This window comes from Megalobrama amblycephala, linkage group LG1, assembly GCF_018812025.1.
Source record: "Megalobrama amblycephala isolate DHTTF-2021 linkage group LG1, ASM1881202v1, whole genome shotgun sequence".
Lineage (NCBI taxonomy): Eukaryota > Metazoa > Chordata > Actinopteri > Cypriniformes > Xenocyprididae > Megalobrama > Megalobrama amblycephala.
In genome coordinates, this window is record NC_063044.1 from 17,841,550 (window position 1) to 17,862,183 (window position 20,634).

General features: G+C 37.1%; 1 protein-coding gene and 1 long non-coding RNA gene across 5 annotated transcripts; both read left to right on the forward strand.

The window, feature by feature from the left end:
• The first annotated feature begins 5,336 nt into the window (after window positions 1-5,336).
• On the forward strand, window positions 5,337-6,687 carry LOC125264907. Its single transcript, XR_007184166.1, has 2 exons — window positions 5,337-5,469; window positions 5,636-6,687. It is a non-coding gene; the product is annotated as an uncharacterized LOC125264907 (long non-coding RNA).
• Window positions 6,688-12,732: 6,045 nt separating this feature from the next.
• On the forward strand, window positions 12,733-20,628 carry LOC125264721. 4 transcript variants are annotated; one of them, XM_048184354.1, is made up of 13 exons: window positions 12,736-12,909; window positions 16,138-16,185; window positions 16,421-16,539; window positions 16,997-17,029; window positions 17,362-17,451; window positions 17,627-17,698; window positions 17,785-17,873; window positions 17,982-18,084; window positions 18,303-18,402; window positions 18,499-18,551; window positions 18,750-18,834; window positions 19,649-19,694; window positions 19,972-20,628. In XM_048184354.1, the coding sequence occupies exons 2-13, from the start codon at window positions 16,179-16,181 to the stop codon at window positions 20,276-20,278; spliced, it is 1,104 nt and encodes a 367-aa protein (XP_048040311.1). In that variant the 5' UTR covers window positions 12,736-12,909; window positions 16,138-16,178; the 3' UTR covers window positions 20,279-20,628. The 4 variants fall into 4 exon arrangements, with proteins under 4 accessions (XP_048040301.1, XP_048040311.1, XP_048040293.1 ...); XM_048184344.1 differs by lacking the exon at window positions 16,138-16,185 and having other exon boundaries at window positions 12,733-12,909; window positions 17,630-17,698; XM_048184336.1 differs by lacking the exon at window positions 16,138-16,185.
• Window positions 20,629-20,634: the final 6 nt, after the last annotated feature.

Genomic DNA, 20,634 nt, shown 5'->3' on the forward strand with positions numbered 1-20,634 from the left:
AAAAGAATTGAATAGTAATGACCTGAAAAGACTTGCATATTAATGAGGCATTTCAGTCAGGTAGGCTGTGAAAAAAAACTTCTGTGATGTCTCAAGCTCATCATGGTATATGAAACATACAGAAAAATTTTATTACAATATAAAATAATGGTTTTATATTATACTTTAAAATATAATGTATTTCTGTGATGCAAAGAGTCTGAATATAGGCTTTTAGTTTAAAAGCATGCACATTTGGAGAAATATAGGATTCTCATATGTTTATGTCAATTTTCTATACAGACGAGTTATTTTTTATTTAATATTCATTGTTATCTCTATGAGCGCTGGTGTTTGCAATTCATACTGCAGCCGGAGGGCGCTCTGTGCATTTTAGTCCACAAATTCACCTAAGAAGAAGACGATATTCCATGAATGGTGTTTACCAATTCATACTACAGCCGGAGGGCGCTAAAGAAACAAAAACTCACTTAAAACTTATCAATAGAAGAAAACAAACAGGAATTTACTGAATGTCTTCCAGAGATCGCTAACCATGGCTTTTTCATCCAGATAAACAATTTTCAAGGCAATAAATACACGATTGAGATGATGAATGCATGTGTTGTCTCTGAATTTGCCTGTGAATAGCGCTGGCTCCGTGGGTGTGGCCGCATTAGTGGGTAATGAGCTGAATCACGGACTTCTGACATGGCTCTCGTTTCATACAGATTACATAAACACAGAATGTTTGTTTTCGATTTGACTTGCACGATTTAAAACCTGACATTTCAACGTTTTGTTAGACATAAGTATGAATTTTTTGTGATTAGTATTCACTAAGTTACACTTCATTTTCTGAGAACTATCAGATTGGACTTCGTTCAGAGGGAGATGAGAGATCACGCATCATGTTAGTTTTCTTTATTTTACAAAAAGCACAACATTTTGTTTTTACTCTGAGTGTATACAAATAAAAGGAGATATTCTATAGTTTCAATTGATGTATTACTTATGTTTCTATGACAAAAAATGACGGAGTATTTTAAGTCTGTTTTGCTGCAATGTGAAAAAAAACCTGCAAAACGCGCCGGCGCGTTTTTAGACCTCAGAGTGTTAAGGTCATAGATCATAACAGAGTCTCAGAGGTGAGAAGTGAATTATCCTTCATCTGAAATGTTTGTCTTTTCATCCTGAAATGTGAGGCAAATGTTGGATCACGATAATTAGGAACCACAATTACCACAAATCCCTTCACTCGATTGGGATGTTCTCTTTTATTCTGGACGGCAAGGGAAGTGGCTGTAATATTAAGCATCTTTTGCAGTATTAAACATGTATGTATACCGATTTCATCAGGCTCTGAAAATTCTTCAAAAAGAACACAAAGAATGGACTTCTCAGCTGCCATAGTTGCAACACTTGTGTCATCAGAACAGGGTGTTCAACGCACCACTGTTTCCACTTAAAAAACAATTCGCAACGTTCCCTTTTGAGGGAACTCGCGCTGCGTCCGATAGGATCACTTTGGGAACGCCCCCAGCGTAATTGCATCTGATGCACGTCTGTCAACCAGTCCAAAGGCGAGAGTGAACGTCACGGGCGGGTGACGTCATGACTAGGAAACGATAAATACACATCCGCCCATACCGGCTTTTCTGCCTCAGCAAAGCGATCAGTGTGAAACTGTCTGTCTTATTTTTTGTTGTCTGTCCCGATATAGTACAGCTCAATATTTCCACACTGATTATGGCGAACCAGACATTTAAACTGTGTGTTCCTCCCTGCCCCCGCTTCCTTACGGGTGGGGATACACACGATTTATGTGTTTGGGAGCGGAGCATGCTCTTTCAGCCTTCGAGGGGGCTGAATGTGAGCATTGTGAGAAGCATCCACTAAGAATGCTCCGCTCCCACCTCTCACTTTTCGAGGAAAGTGAGCAGGCCAGCATTCCTCATGGCTCTGGACCCGCTTAGAAAGGAGAAAGATGTCATGGGGTTCACAAATGGATTTATCAGCGGGGCTTGAGATGGCATAAGTGCTCTTTCTCAGCCTTCACCTGGTAGATCCATCCATCCTCTCTGTTGTCGGCTTTTCTACCCAGTGGCTTCTTCCACCCAGGGAGAGGGCTCGTCGCTTCAGCACTCAAGTTCTGAGGAGGTGCTGAACATCGATATGGGGGAAGAAGACTCGCCATCTCTTTCCCCAGAAAATGAGGAGCTGGTGGAGGTGATCACTCGTGCTGTGTCTAAATTAAATATTGAATGGCCAGCAGAGAAACAGGGCGCTCCTCCTAAAATCAAACTAGACGAGCGTTTCCTAACATCTAATATATCATCTCCAACAAGGGGCCTTCCCTTCTTTCCTGATCTACATGACGAGTTATCTAGATCATGGAAAAAGCCATACTCGTCAAGACTTTTCAGCCCTCAAGTCAAATACTACTCAGATATAAGGGGGCTGAAAGAGTATGGCTATGGGGTGGTGCTCCTAGTTGAACAGACGCTCGCGAGCTATCTGTCCCCGGTTTCAGCATCGTCCCTGAAGGCCCCTACGCTTCCCACTAAGCCACTAAAAGTTACATCAGGGGTGGTGGGTAAAGCGTATATGGCAGCTGGTCAGGCTGGTGCTTGTTTGCATACAATGGCTATTTTTCTTCTTTTTCACTTGCCTATGAGGTCTCTGGTCAGTAGTGTCCTTTAGCTGTCAGAGCTCACTCTACCAGGAGTATGGCGGCCTCCTAGGCCTTAATTTCAGGGGTTTCCCTCAAAGAAGTTTGCGATGCGGCCGGTTTGTCCTCGCCACTCACTTTTGTGAGGTATTATGACCTTGACCTGGACGCAGCTCCAGGATCCGCAGTTCTACTGTCTCAGTGTGCCACAGTTTCACACGGACAGGAATTTTGGGATTACGGCGTTTTGGTATATCGTTCCCAAAACGATCCTGTCGGACGCAGCGCGAGTTCCCTCGAAAGGGAACATCTCAGGTTATGTATGTAACCATAGTTCCCTGAGAAAGGGAACGAGATGCTGCGTCGCGTTGCCATACTCCCTGCATCCCTGTGATCGATTTGCTTTGGCAATATAAGCTGAAGCCGGTCTGTCCGGATGTGTATTTATCCTTTCCTAGGTGTGTATGTGTTTTCGTTAGATTAGTTTGTGTGTAATAGAGTAGTTCAATAAAGTCTTGTTTGATTTTTTTTCCACATATACAAGTGACTTGTGCAGTGTGCTTACAAGTTACTGCATTAAACTGGCGATTTTTGTTACCTTGCTCATAATCCATGATCATAACTTTATATTATTACCGCTGGCCATGGGATATTTTGACCAGAGCTGGTAACATACCGTATCCTCAATTTATCGGTGGACGAATAGTTGAGAAAGTGTTAAATATTAATTCTTATTCACTGTAAGATTGAAGCACCTTTTGAGTTATATTGATCCAAGTTCTCTTACAGCTGTTTAAACCAACAAATCCAACAATGCACACTGCTACTACAATATGTTTTGTACTTTTAACATATACTGACAACCACCACAATAATGCAGATGGTAAAAGAGGACACCACATAAAGAATAATGAAGACGTTAATCACAAATATCTTTTCCACAAACTGAATTGTGTTAGTATACTGAAAGTGTACAGAGTCATTCACACAAACACAAAACACCATCATGGTGACACACATGACAAAAAAAAATGCAATAAACATTCATTAAACAACAGAAGATGTAACATAAAACCAAACGTGTATAACTGATAGCAAAAACAATTAAGAAACATAATTATTTAAACAAAATACTTTTAAATGTGAACTGTCATACAGGGAATTCTAGGAATGTCAGTTTACAGTCAGTATTTTGCTGTAAATTATAATGTGATTTAGCTTTTTTTCCACTTCTAAAATCTACATTGAACAGCATTTTACTGTGTAAAAAAACAAATTTACAGTCCAGTTACAGTAGATCTTTTACAGTTTTGTGAGGTACGGGAGCTAACCTATTAACATTTTTTTCCTCATAGCATTTTTACAATATTTTACAGCTACAATTACACTTATTTATAAAGTTATTTAGTTTATATGCCTTTTCATATACTTCTGAAGCACTGTATTTGTAAAGGATCTTTCCTATATTTCCTTCTCAGAGTTAAAAGTGATTAAGAGACGCATGATCACAAGAGACGCAGATCTGAATCTGTTTTTATTTTTCAGACTTGTGATTTTAGGGCAGTTTAAAACAAGAGCTCCCACAAAATGTACTGTAAAATTCTTAAATGCATACTCACACATGACATTGAGATAAACAGTGGGAGAGACGTGATTGTGTCCGTGTACAGCACAGCTATATCTGCCTGCATCCTCTCTTCTGACTGACTCCAGCAGGAGTTCATTGTTTCTGTCTCTTCTCTCAGTTAATGGCTGTGAGTTTCTGTACCAGATGAATGTTGCTCTGTCAGTCAGAATGCATCTGCTTTTACATGTCAGACGGACTGAATGTCCCTCTGTCACTCTCTCAGGAGACTCCACCTGAAGATCTGAACACAACTCACTCATTACATCTACTGCTGCTGTCATACACTGATTATTATTCAACTTAATGCACAGAAGAAGAGCTAAACCTCATGAAAGTCACCTGTGACAGAAAGAGTCGCTCCAGATTTACCGGTCCATTTATCTTTATCAGTGATGAATCTGAAATAGTACTTGTGTGAATCCTTCAGTGTCACATGACTCAGCCTCATGGTGCAGTTCTGCTCTTTATCTCCCAGATACTGAAACCTCTGACTGTATTCAGGGTCCTCAGACAGATCTGGAAACACTTCTGTTTCCTTTTTATCTATTGTTTTGGTCCAGAACACTTTCATGATCTGATATCCAGTAGGGTATGTATAAGTGCAGCTCATTATCACCAATGAGTCCTTTAGTGCACAGATGTGTGAAGGACTATAAATCACACTCCACTCACCCATCTGGCTACAAACTCCTAAAATACATAAAGGAATATTTCACCCAAAATCGATTCCTTCATAATTACATTCATGTTGTCCCAAACCTTTAATTTTAATTTAATACATTATATGTAATTTAGCTCTAAATAAACTTTGTTCTTTTGTATTTTTAATTAAAGGGGTGATGAACATATAAGAGGTATAAGAATATCCTGTAAGTTTCAGAGCTGAAAACGTACTCGTTAGTCCAATAAAAGCTTTTATTGACACCAGACCCAGAAAACGACAGGTTTTTCAAAGTTGGGATCTATGACGTCAAAGGGCAGCAAGCACCACCTCCGCAGAAGATCAACGCCTACTTCATCCCTGCCTGTTTAGCCCCGCCCACTGATTTGCACATGACATGCAATAAGAATAGGTAGCCTAAGTAACATAGGCCTACGTGGTTCTAAACCGGATTGAGCTACCAAGCAATAAACATGCCGTTGAAGATTACAAAATATTGTGCAGTGCCTGGACTCGAAAGTAAAGCAACATGTAAGTAACTGTGTTAATTACAATGCATGATCTGATATTAATGATTCATGTACAGTCAGATATTCTTTGTCTGTGTGTCAGTAAATCAAACCCGTGACTAAACGTCAACTTGCGTTGTTTCTCTTAGTAGGATGAAAATAATCTGTTATTTAAATTGTGATTAAAGTGACCTGACTGTGATTGTCAGTGACGGAGATGCAGTGACGGTCTCGCGAGACTACGGGTGATCCATCATGGCGGTGTACTAAACACAGCAAAAACAAAAACAAAACAGACCAATCATCTATAACTAAACTACTATCACCAATCTCATCATGTCAATACCAGAACTGGATAAACCCACCATGGAAACTTTGGAAAAGTTCATAGACGACTACTTCTGCAGACTGACCAACATGCCGCAACCACAAAAGAAACAACCACGCCGGGAATACTCAGCAGAGTCAAAGGAAGATACGACAACGATAGAGGTGGGTCTTCTAGAATCGATTTATAACAAACTGGCAATTCTTGAAATACTTCATCAAGATATCAAAGACCTTAAAACCAGTCTTGATTTTAGTCAGTCCCAGATAGAGTCGCTGCAACAAGAAAACAATGACATGCATACAAAGGTATCAGATCTCACAACAACAATCAACAGTCTGAAAACCGAAAATAAACTGCTGAAAGAATCCATATTAGACATTCAATGTCTTAGTATGCGAGATAACCTGGTCTTCTCAGGTATACCAGAACAAATCCAAGACAACCCGGAACAAGCGATCAAAGATTTCATGCTCTTCTCTTAAACTCCCAAAAGAAACTGTCAATAACATAACTTCCCACCTTGTCCACCGCCTCGGAACTAACAACAAGAAAAACGCCGATACTAAAGGCCCACATCCCACCCCAATTTGAACATTACAAACAGAAAGAACTGGTCAAGAGCAAGGGTAAAGAATTGCGAGGAACTACTTTCGGACTTAACGATCAATTTCCACGGGTCATCCAGGACAGATGGAGAATACTAATCCCCATTATGAAACAGTTTCACCAGAATGGAAGGAAAGCGGTCCTCACGGTCGATCGACTATATGTTGATGGTCAGCTTTATAGAAATGAGACTATATCGTGGTTATAATCTGTTATCAAAGGCAAGAAAAAAGTATACATATATATATCGCCAGTAAAAGCAATACAAGACATAAAATAAACACCTGTAAGCTACCTTCAAAACAAATGTCTGTGTACTCATTTGAAATCAAGCGCTCTTTTTGTTTTATGTTATGTCTGTCTGATATTGAATGTGTAATGTACGTAGGCTCTTATTGTCTATTATACAATAGGTACAGATTCTTATATATGAAATACTGAATAAAGCTAACTATCTTAATATTAAATGTACAATAAATCAAATACACCACCGCATTTTAAACTGTGGCAATCTACAGAAATCATTAAACAATACATGGCTGACCTAGGTCTTGGTGATAGCTGGAGACTTACAAACCCAACTTCACGAGAATACACTTATTTTTCAGCAGTTCATAAATTCATATTCGCATATTGATTATTTTTTAACAAGCAACTCCCTCATGCCAGACATTTTAAATACAACAATTAATCCCATTATTATATCCGATCATGCTCCAATCATTATAACTATCAATAATACAGTGGTTACAAAAAAATCATTTAGATGGAGGATGAATATATCTCTACTCAAAGATAAAGACTTTAATGAATACTTTGAAAAAGAATGGGCAATTTTCATGGAAACAAATAATTAACCAGGCACCTCTGCAGTAATTTATCAAACATGAATCATAAAATCTCCTTATAAACGGATGACATATTACTTTTTCTACAAAATCCCAAAACATCACTTTCAGAAATGATTAACGTCATCAATAAATACTCTAATATTTCAGACTATTCCATAAACTGGACTAAATCAACAATTTTACCACTGAACATGAATTCACAGGACACTAGTATACAGGACACATCATTTACAATAAACAATATTACTGTAACGAAGCGGGACTCATGGTAAGATCCATATGCAAGCTTTTATTTACAGTGGTAAGCGTGGTCGTACAGGCAGGGTCTAAGCAGGGGCAAACAGGAACAGCAAGGGCTAGGCAGAATCATAGTCAGGGTACAGGCAGTAGATCGAGGCAGGCAGATAACATTCACAGAACAGGATGGCAAGGCAAGGGTCAAAGGCAGGAACAGGAACAGACAGGGAAACAGGATAAACACAGGGAAACGCTTAGAATCGACACCCAGGGTAATCAAGACTTCGCGATTGGATGGTGTGAGTGAGAGTCCTTTTATAGTCCAGGTAACAAGCTGCAGCTGGGTGTGGTGATTAGTGAGGAGTGTGTGCATGGCTGTATGTGGCGACAGGTGATAGGTGTGGAGTGAACATGTGACTGGCAGGGAGGATTGTGGGAAGTGTAGTCCGGGAACTGACAGGAGCAGACTGTGATCATGACAATTACATATCTAGGAATAAACCTTTCTCCAAACCTCGCAGACTTATTTAACCTTAATTTTACCTCACTGTTAAAAACAATAGAAGATGACTTAACTCGATGTATGAATCTACCACTTTCCATTTTAGGTCGAATTGCAACAGTTAAAATGTGTATACTACCTAAAGTCCTTTATTTATTCACCATGACTCCTGTACAACCAAACAAAAAATGGTTTACATCATTAAATCAAATAATAAGCAAATTTTACTGGAAAAACAAGAATCCAAAATTAAGCTAACAAAAACTTAAATCTTAAAAAAACTTTTAAAAGAAATTAAGCTCAAGGCGGTCTAGCAGCACCAAATTTTCAACTGTATTATCTAGCATCGCAATTACAATATCTTTGTAAATGGATCAGAAATGATACTACCCAAAATCCATGGCTAGAGTTAGAACAAGCAGAATATAAGGAAATAATCATTTCAGATCTTCCATCACTCACAAGTAAAATCAAACAACAAAATGTCTTCAAGAATTTGACGATTAAAACAACTCTCACGGCTTGGTGGAAACGTATACATTGATAAATCACAAGCTCGTACCACACATCAACTCACCTATATGGAATAATCCGGATTTCACAATTAATCATATGCCACTTTACAATACAAAATGGAAAGAGAAAGGCATCACATATATACATCCCTTTTTCAGAATTAATGCAGAAATTAATTTAGGGAAAGGACACTATTATTACTACCTACAAATCAGGAACTCTATTAAAACCACAACTGGAATTACATATATTGCACAACCTTCCTCAATTATTAAACATATCAATACAATCAGTAACTCAGTAAAGAAGCTCACAAAACTATATACTTTAATATCCTCTATAGATATCAATACAACAGCACCAGTCAAACAATGGGAAAAAAACCTTAATATCAACACAGATGAGGAATTCTGGAAAACAGTTTGTAAAAATAGCTTTATCTTTAGTACTAACACAAATATTCAATTAATCCAGTATAAGATCGTGAATAGAACACACATTACACAACAGAAGATGTTCAAAATGGGCCTAGAAACCTCGGACAGATGTACTTAACTGCAACCTAAACATACAAGACTCTTACTTTCATGCACTTTGGTTATGCCCTCCCGTTTATCAGTTCTGGACAGATGTTGCTAACAAATTAACAGAATTTTCAAAACCAAAATTCCAAAATTCCCTTCATTATGCCTCCTAGGTGACACCTCCCAAATTAATACCTTTACTCATGTCTCTAGCTATCGCCAAAAAAACAATATTACTTAATTGGAAAAAGAAATGCCAAATATCAATTACACAATGGCTACATCTATTAAAGGAACATATTATTCAAGAAAAACACGCATCAGAAACACAAAACCAGTTATTCAGATTTAATACAGTTTTTAGCCCACTGCTTCTATCCTTAAATATTGATTAAATCTGGCTGGTGAGCTGATGCCCCAGTCCTCAGGGTATATACAATAGATGCATTTACAATTAGATGAATATAAAATGAGAAATCACGCTTCAACAAAAGCGGTTTGGCGGCCACTCTGTTTCTGTCGGCGGGCCTGACTGGCACATCCCGGTTGACACAGGCACTGTCGATTATGTTTTTTTTGCCTGCCTCCTCCTTTCGCCACCTCTGCCGGTGTTCTGGGTCAATCATCTCTGTTGGGTTAAACGCGGTGTCTCTGGCTAGGGAGCTGGCTAGGGCGCACGGCAGTTATACCCAAAGAATAAAATCTAAAATGGCTCAACTGATACATTGAACACCAGGAATTCACATAAGAATAGTCAGTTGTTGGGTCACACCCAGACTAAGTGTCTGGAGGTGCCTGACACTGGCACGAGAGTCTGGCATGTCCGGGGGAGTGAAGGAGAGAGAAGGCGAATCAGAGTCGGTTTTGATGGTCGTATGGACGGGTCTATCGATTGTGCTTGCCGCCGGGGATGGAGTGGCTTCTGAACCTAGCGGGGTATGGATTTGTCTGTATTAATTTCACTGACTAGTCCATTCATTATTATTATTATCATTAATATTATTGTCATTGTTATTATTATTATTATCATCGTTACCAATGCTACTGCCATTACTTCCAATCCAGCACCGACGGCTACCACAACTACTATTATTATTATTATTATTATTATTATTATTATTTAGTTATTTATTATTGTTGTTGCATTACATTGTATTGATATCTATTTATCACTGAGTGCAGCCACTTCCAGTTCCAGTTCTCCCCCTCCCTACAACAATACAAGGAAAGCTAATACAACTCATGAAATTGACTTAACTGATCTCTGTACCTGTACCTGATGAAACTACTACAACCATATATCTATAGCCTACTCTTTGTCTCTATCTTCCTGTCTTCTTCTGTATTTGTATATGTATATAATTGTCTTTTTGCTTAATAAAAAAAAAAAAAACCTGTGATTAAATTATATAAAGAAAGTGATCAAAGCTCCCTTGACGCTGAAGCTGTCAATCAAACAGCGCTAGTTTTAGCGTGACTGACACACACAAAACTACTGTTTTATTCAACGAATCTCTTAGTTATATCGCGTTTGCACTGTTAGTGAAGATTAAAGCATTTGTTAGTGTACAGAAATTGAGTTTCAATGACGAGATCACTGCTGCATATGTGATCGGCTACAGTGTTCATCTCTGCAACCTTTCATGCCACGATCTAAATATAATGCCATAGATATAAATGTAATGCAGCACTTTTCACGATTAGTTAACCTTAGAGCTGTAATAGTTAAAACGCACTAAAAAAAAGAGAGTAATTTCAAATAGAAAAAAGTCAGCCAATCACAGCAGTGGGCATTTATACTGAAGTCTCACAGAAGACACGCCCCTTAAAACAGAGCGTTCAAACCAGAGGGCTAAAATCAAGGTAGGAAAAATGCCTTTTATTTCTAAATTATGACAATTTTGGATGTAAAAAACATAGTAACATTATACGTGCACCCCAGGAAACATTATACAATAAAACAATGCAGTTCATGACCCCTTTAATACAAGAAATATATTTGAGAAAAGGTTCAACAGGTAATCCAAAGAAAGTCACAATGAAAAAGTTTATTTAATAAGCAACATCAGAATGTTTATTAATTCTCCAATGACTCACCATGAATCATGAGCAGAAACAGAGGAACCTTTCTGACTGACATCACTACAAGAACAAAAATAAAGTATAACACACACATCATGAGAATAATGCAATCTTTAGCGTCAAAACATTTCCATTAATCATTTTTCATTGAGAATATTTTATATTGAATTGGTCAGTGGTTTCTACATCAGTATTAATCACACTATAGTCACATAGTAACCAGCGTAACTCTTACCGTGTTGTGTAGAGTCTCTCTAGTTGTTAAACTGATGAATTTCCCATGGTTACACAAGGATTATTTTAAAACACTTGCACAGACAGAAAATGTTTCTTCCTCTTTCTTGATTCCTGCCCACACAAGCAACGTTAGACAGCTTCGACAACTTTTCATCATGATCCAAAGGCATATATTGATTTCTAAAAAATTCCCAATACATTTAGCAATAAGAAATTTCCCCACCAGTGAATCAGATCAGTGAATCATGTACACAGATTTATTAACATAGGATGTATTTACAGTTTCACTTGTGTGTGCACATTTTAAGATTGAAATTCAGATATAAATCAAACAAAAATACTGGGTTTTTATATTAGATTTTTCCATGAAGATCTTTCTTCCTGGAAACATTTTCTGAAGAATTAATGAGCAAGATACTCAATATAGGAACTTATATTGAGTAAGATTGGATGACGTCACTTTGACTGGGACAGAGAAGTTATATTCTGACATCCTTGAAAGAATTTTTTAATTTTTTTTTTTTATCTTCAGTTTATCAGTTATCACCATTATGGAGATGAGTGTTTGCTTTAGTTGGGCTATTGATTCTAGACATTTTAACATTAGATTATCTCTGGATGTTGTAACTGTGTTTTCAAAACATGCTTATTATAGCAAAAAAATGCAAGAGAAAAATTCTGATCAGATGAATCTTGTCCAGCTTTGAATAAAATCTTTTTGTTGATTGTCACCATTATTGAGGTTCATACTGTGAGATTACAAATTTAAGAATCTGTTTATGATCTGCTGATCCTATGTCCTGACATGACATCACATGAAAATCTAAGGTGAACTACACTGTATTGGGCATTCAAGGTGAACATGATCACATCAGTTTACTGATTGAGTTTCCAGTGAAGGGATTTTTGATCTTCCTACTGAGAATCAAACTACGTGCGAATGCTTACATAGTCTTAATTCTTGTGACCAGCTACTGTTTATACCACTTGGGGTACCTTTATCTGCACATTTGGGGGTAATTACTTGTATTGTCTTTAGATGCTTTTGTTCTAGTGGTCACTGTAAGGCTGTTTGTAAGGTCACCCTATATAGATTGTGTTTCAATCACCTTATTACGACCTATATTTATGTTTTTAAAGTCATGTGCCCTCTAGCTGGCGTAAAAATAATGACAGTGTTTTGTTACGTCTGTCATCATGAAATGACGTATGACTGTCGTTACCAATCAAAATGCGCGTTCATTTAAATGCAGTGTGGACTTTTTACACCATTTGTCCTATTTCCATTTAGAAAAAACTCTAACAAAACTTTACTAATAAAAACCTATCCTTTGTGATTTATAGTGCATATACACTTCATGAGCACGAGTTCCCTGGGATCGAACCCGCAGATGGGAGTTTTACTTACTCAAACATGTTCTAAGGGCAGAAAGGAAAATGATTGGTTTAAAGATTCAACCAATGAAATTGAAGCAGAGGCGGGATCAAGTTTTTTTTTTTTTTTTTTTTTTTTTTTTACTTTGGCGGGATTCTAGATACGTTAGACTGTTGATAGAAGATCGCGGGTTTTGTAGAGGTAAGTGAATTTACAATATATTTTGTTAAAATTCTGAGATAAACGGCCTCTAAAGTGTACTAAGATAATTGGGGAACATTGAAAATGCACAGAACTATCATCGTCTAATATCGGATCATTTGTATTTTGATTCGACTGCTAACTCCACTGCACCTAAGCTGCTAATGGTCTAAATGGGGTTAAACATGATTTTCCAATACTACCCAGCTGTCTGTAAAGCCGATAAATGCGAAGACGGAACGGAAATAATTTCATATCGATGTTATTTTTGGTCTACTATGCTGCTCTTAAAGCAGGAGTTACACCGTGTGTACACCAGACGCGATCTTTTATCGCGGCGCGGCGACAGCTAAAAGCTGTCTTCACTGAAAAAGACGACCTTTGCAAAGCAGGTGGACAGAAATAGAACGGGGAATCCGTTTGCGGTCGGGATTTGAGTCGCTGCTCTTAGGGCTGCAGTACTCGATAGATTCATATCGCTGTTATTTTAGTGTACTATATGCTGCTCTCAGGGCTGCAGTACTCAATAGATTCATTTTACTGTGTTATTTTAGTGTACTATATGCTGCTCTCAGGGCTGCAGTACTCAATAGATTCATTTTACTGTGTTATTTTAGTGTACTATATGCTGCTCTCAGGGCTGCAGTACTCAATAGATTCATATCGCTGTTATTTTAGTGTACTATATGCTGCTCTCAGGGCTGCAGTACTCAATAGATTCATTTTACTGTGTTATTTTAGTGTACTATATGCTGCTCTCAGGGCTGCAGTACTCAATAGATTCATATCGCTGTTATTTTAGTGTACTATATGCTGCTCTCAGGGCTGCAGTACTCAATAGATTCATTTTACTGTGTTATTTTAGTGTACTATATGCTGCTCTCAGGGCTGCAGTACTCAATAGATTCATATCGCTGTTATTTTAGTGTACTATATGCTGCTCTCAGGGCTGCAGTACTCAATAGATTCATTTTACTGTGTTATTTTAGTGTACTATATGCTGCTCTCAGGGCTGCAGTACTCAATAGATTCATTTTACTGTGTTATTTTAGTGTACTATATGCTGCTCTCAGGGCTGCAGTACTCAATAGATTCATATCGCTGTTATTTTAGTGTACTATATGCTGCTCTCAGGGCTGCAGTACTCAATAGATTCATTTTACTGTGTTATTTTAGTGTACTATATGCTGCTCTCAGGGCTGCAGTACTCAATAGATTCATTTTACTGTGTTATTTTAGTGTACTATATGCTGCTCTCAGGGCTGCAGTACTCAATAGATTCATATCGCTGTTATTTTAGTGTACTATATGCTGCTCTCAGGGCTGCAGTACTCAATAGATTCATTTTACTGTGTTATTTTAGTGTACTATATGCTGCTCTCAGGGCTGCAGTACTCAATAGATTCATTTTACTGTGTTATTTTAGTGTACTATATGCTGCTCTCAGGGCTGCAGTACTCAATAGATTCATTTTACTGTGTTATTTTAGTGTACTATATGCTGCTCTCAGGGCTGCAGTACTCAATAGATTCATTTTACTGTGTTATTTTAGTGTACTATATGCTGCTCTCAGGGCTGCAGTACTCAATAGATTCATTTTACTGTGTTATTTTAGTGTACTATATGCTGCTCTCAGGGCTGCAGTACTCAATAGATTCATATCGCTGTTATTTTAGTGTACTATATGCTGCTCTCAGGGCTGCAGTACTCAATAGATTCATTTTACTGTGTTATTTTAGTGTACTATATGCTGCTCTCAGGGCTGCAGTACTCAATAGATTCATTTTACTGTGTTATTTTAGTGTACTATATGCTGCTCTCAGGGCTGCAGTACTCAATAGATTCATATCGCTGTTATTTTAGTGTACTATATGCTGCTCTCAGGGCTGCAGTACTCAATAGATTCATTTTACTGTGTTATTTTAGTGTACTATATGCTGCTCTCAGGGCTGCAGTACTCAATAGATTCATATCGCTGTTATTTTAGTGTACTATATGCTGCTCTCAGGGCTGCAGTACTCAATAGATTCATTTTACTGTGTTATTTTAGTGTACTATATGCTGCTCTCAGGGCTGCAGTACTCAATAGATTCATTTTACTGTGTTATTTTAGTGTACTATATGCTGCTCTCAGGGCTGCAGTACTCAATAGATTCATTTTACTGTGTTATTTTAGTGTACTATATGCTGCTCTCAGGGCTGCAGTACTCAATAGATTCATTTTACTGTGTTATTTTAGTGTACTATATGCTGCTCTCAGGGCTGCAGTTCTCAATAGATTCATATCGCTGTTATTTTAGTGTACTATATGCTGCTCTCAGGGCTGCAGTACTCAATAGATTCATTTTACTGTGTTATTTTAGTGTACTATATGCTGCTCTCAGGGCTGCAGTTCTCAATAGATTCATTTTACTGTGTTATTTTAGTGTACTATATGCTGCTCTCAGGGCTGCAGTACTCAATAGATTCATTATACTGTGTTATTTTAGTGTACTATATGCTGCTCTCAGGGCTGCAGTACTCAATAGATTCATTTTACTGTGTTATTTTAGTGTACTATATGCTGCTCTCAGGGCTGCAGTACTCAATAGATTCATTTTACTGTGTTATTTTAGTGTACTATATGCTGCTCTCAGGGCTGCAGTTCTCAATAGATTCATTTTACTGTGTTATTTTAGTGTACTATATGCTGCTCTCAGGGCTGCAGTACTCAATAGATTCATATGACTATTTTATACTGCTTCAGGTACCACTGCAGAGTAGCACAATACCTGCGTGACTTATTATAGACATGTTGCTCTTGAAGCACGAGAGCTTATTTTATTAGGACCTGAGCACTGATGGTGTGAGGACCCTATTGTAATTGCTCAGTAAATTATTGTTGTTCTCTGAAATCATTTTTGAGGGCCTAAACATTCTCGAAAACTCATGAAACTTTGCACACGTGTCAGAAGTGGTGGAAATGTATGTCTCATAAGGGTTTCACAATTAGGTGTGGCAAAATGGCTTGACAGCGGCACCTTCAAAATGTCAATTAAGCACAGTTCGTGCTACGTTTAACGTACAAGTATGAAATTCGGTTGCCCACCGGTTTTCCTAAAGCCACCGGGTGCAAAGGCCCTTTCATCACTGCTTTCAGCTTTAATTTTATCCTAATATTTGATGCTTTAAAATTGGTGTCATTGTTCTCCATAGGTAATGCTAATGTTTCCAATGTTTTATTATCAGCTTATTCCTCTGCTTTCAAGGAGCATTTCTTTCTGAGATAAATGAATGGTAAGTATGCTTTTTTGTAATGTGCATTAGCTAGGCTACCTGTATACAATGTATTTTAATAAACAATAAAGGGAAAAGGGTGTAGTCTAAGACTACAAGAGTACTTTATAGGCCTGTATTTTCTGTAGAAAATGTTATTCTGTGATCTTTGCACATTATTTCAACACTAAAATATAGAATATTAAAACAATAGCTTAAAAACATTTAAATAAGGGGAAAATAATCATTTATGCAGTCTTACAAATTATGAAGTCTGGAGGACTGCATGGAAGAGGCATCGGAAGGATTGGACCCTATCCACTTTACATGGAGAGTTTTGAATCCCTCATAGAAAACAACGAAGTATCTGATGAGGTAACATTTCTCTTGTATTTTATAATTCAACTTGTTTGTAAGAAATGTTTTAAAGAGAAAGTTCACCTTCGAGCTGTACGATTCTGCTCTCTGTTGAACTATATGCTGCTCTCAGGGCTGCAGTTCTCAATAGATTAATTTTACTGTGTTATTTTTTAGAGTACTATACATTGATCTTGGAAAATAAAACTGAATTGACTTCCATAGCATAATTTTCATTTTTGGGTGAACTATCCCTTTTATGCATGTAAGTTAGTTTGGATAAAATCATTAGAAATATAAATGTAAGGCATTCAGAAGTTTTATTCTTTTCACAGTTCACAATTTCTCCTCAAAACACTACTTTTGAAAGCTTGAACTCAAAATTCTCAAAACAAGTTTGCTCTCACTTTTAGCATTTGTAATTTTGTGCTTTTTCTTTTTTTTTCTCTTTGTTCTTTGGTTGATGCCTCCTTAGATAATGGATGCTTTGTTCCATCTGTTCAGCAGGGTAAGATGTTAACTAAACTAATTTGAACATTTTTCTATATAATGGTAAGACAACAGTCTAATCTAACACACCTGAGTATTTCATCATGTATTGTGAAAATGTCTTGACGTATTGTGATATATATTTTCGATATGGCCCAAACCTGCCTAGGAGTATTTTCAATACAAGAATTATTGGAACAGTACCAGCAACACTTGTGAATGAAGACATCAAAATGGTCATAAAATGGTCGCTGGTATTGTTCGGATAATTTTTTTCATGCACTTCGTTTACCTTGTGAAGTTGCACTTATTTTAAAAATTATTGTCAATACCTTTAATTTTTTTGTTTAGAAGCGGCCAGATGTTTTGGCCATCAATAATCAGACCCTGGGTCACATTCTGGAGGGTGACACCCGGGCTAGGAGCAGTTATTTTACGAAGGTAAGAAGTACCCTGACAAAACTTGAAAAGCCAGTTCTTACCAGTGTTACAGGTATAACTAATATAGACAAATATTCATTGCTAGTCTCACACAATAGTTTTTAATTTGCTCTTACTGAAATAAAGGTATTACATACATTTCATTTTACATTCATAATTTTTCTTTCCTTTTAAGAAGAACATATTTGAAAATAAAACTAAGGTTGTTGGTCCCTTTTTGGAGGACGGGAATCATTGGACTTTTTTTGTAAGTTACTTACCAAGTAACTATGTACATATTATAAACATGTCAAACATATTGGCTCCCAGTGAAACATATTTGTTTTTTTCTAGCACTGCAGCATTGTTGACCGTACAATTACATACCTTAATTCACTTGGGGAAACAGATGAACAATACAACAAAATAGCAGAAAACTGGAGGTACAGGCATTTTTTAACCCCAAAAAACAAAATTACATTTTTGTTTTTCTATGTAAACTTTATTTTACACATCTACATTAAATATTTTTATCTTTATCTACATTTCAGCACATTTGCTGCTTCAAAAGGCTACCAGGGGCCATGGAAAAGAGTTCTCAGGAAACATAGCTTACAGCATGATAGCATTTCATGTGGTGTTTTCACAGCTGTGGTAAAATGCTTTTCATTTATTATTATTATTATTATTATTATTATTATTATTACTACTACTACAAATCATTGTCAGTTTTTTGGATCATGAAACTGTTGTCATTTGTAATGATATTGTATATATTCCACATGACTAATTGGTTTATTGGTTTTAGAAATTCCACAAAATTCCAGTTGATTATGGCATTGAACTAATCATTCTTTTTGGAACACCTTTAGTTTGCTGAGGCCATACTTGGAGGCTCGGGGGGATACCTTATGTGCTCTCCTATCCAGGAAGAGAGGGAGCGTCTGGGGACACTTCTCTTTAGTTCACTTGGTAAGTACCATGCTCATGTATGAATTTAGAGTTCCTATTGGTTGTTTCCTGTCGAAAGATTAACAATGCAGCAAATATGTTTCCTATGTGTTTCAGATAGGTCAGGTATTTGTGGTGTCTGTTTTTACAAGGTACCCAGGAAGAACAAGGCAAGTGATGCAAATGACAATTTAAATATTAGAAAATAAAGTTAGATTCTAAGCTTCAAATGATGTTTGTCCAGTGGTTTTTTGATCTAGTACACCAGAAATTAGTTGGGGAATAAAAGATAAATACAATAAATAAATGTTCCTTAGGAATTGGATAACCTTGATCTAACCTTTTTTTCATGCAAATGATCTTTCTAGGAAAAATGTTCAACATGTTTTGTAAATATTCATAAAATCTGTCTACCTGGGAGACAGGAGGATGCAAAGTGTCTTTTTTGCAAAGGTAGTACATTTTGGATTAAATGACCCTTGTGACCCTACATTATAAAATAATCCTTCTAACAACTGCAACGTTTAGGGTTAGTTCACCCAAAAATTAAAATTCAGTCATTAATTCCTCACTCTCAAGTCGTTCCACACCCATAAGACCTTCGTCATCCTCAGTATTGGGCTGAATTTCAAAACACTGCTTCATGAAGCTTTGAAGCTTTACAAATCTTTTGTTTCAAATCAGTGGTTCGGATCACTGAAGTCACATGATTTCAGTAATCGAGGCTTCGTTACAGCATAAGTGTTTTGAAATGGTCAATGGTTCACGTGAATTTGGCAGTTTGATACATGCTCTGAACCACTGATTCAAAACAAAAGATTCATAGAGCTTCAAAGCTTCATGAAGCAGTGTTTTGAAATCACCCATCACTAGATATTGTTGAATAAAGTAATTTCGTTTTTTGGTGCACAAAAAGTATTCTCATCGCTTCATAACATTAAAGTTGAACCACTGTTGCCACAAGAACTTTTTTAAATGTGTTTTTAGTAGCTTTCTGGGCATCTGAAAGTGTTAATTATTTTGCTGTCAATAGAGGCCTCACTGAGTCATCAGATATGATCAAAAATATCTTAATTTGTTTTCCAAAGATGAACAAAGGTCTTACGGGTATGGATCTACTTAATGACAGATATTTCTTTTCAGGGCAAACTAACCCTATATGGCATTTTACAATTTTAGAGGCTGATAAACTATTATTAAAATTCACTAATAGATAGTCTGTTCTCTATTCATTTAATATTATTTCTAAATACATCAATTATGTAAGAAAAAAGCTCAGGAGAAAGAGAGGACGAACCTGAGGGACAAGACAGATCAGGAGAAAAAGAGGATGAACCTGAGACACAAGACAGATCAGAAGAAAAAGAGGGTGAACCTGAGGGACAAGACAGATCAGGAGAAAAAGAGGATGAACCTGAGGGACAAGACAGATCAGGAGAAAGAGAGGATGAACCTGAGACACAAGACAGATCAGGAGAAAAAGAGGATGAACCTGAGACACAAGACAGATCAGAGAAAAAGAGGATGAACCTGAGGGACAAGACAGATCAGGAGAAAAAGAGGATGAACAAGACAGATGAGACAAGACAGATCAGGAGAAAAAGAGGATGAACCTGAGACACAAGACAGATCAGAAGAAAAAGAGGATGAACCTGAGGGACAAGACAGATCAGGAGAAAAAGAGGATGAACCTGAGACACAAGACAGATCAGGAGAAAAAGAGGATGAACCTGAGACACAAGACAGATCAGGAGAAAGAGAGGATGAACCTGAGGGACAAGACAGCTCAGGAGGAAGCAACCAAAATGAAGGAATTCAGGAAGAAAGCAGCTCGGGACTTAACCAAGTTCAAGGTAAAGTTTTAAGTAAGATCTTGGAAAAACACAAACCTGCTTAAAAAATTGTGGACACTTTGTCCTACATGAATTTTCATGTGAAATTAAGGTTGTTAATATTGAGATATCATGCCATTTGCTGCTGCTCTGTAACTGCTTTAACCTGTGGAAGGTTTTAGCCATTGTAAAAAAAAAACAATCAGTGGTTTTAATGTTACTGCAGTGAACAATGTGATTTGTGTGTTGATTTGTGTAGTAAAGAACCAGTGTTTATATTGACACTGATATAAACAAAGAAAACCACAATGCATTTATTAATCTATAGACATAGTAATTACTTTTAACTTAATTTAAATGAAAGCATGCTATCCCTCTCCCATACTGATACTGTTACTTTTCTTTTTATTCACCCTTCCAG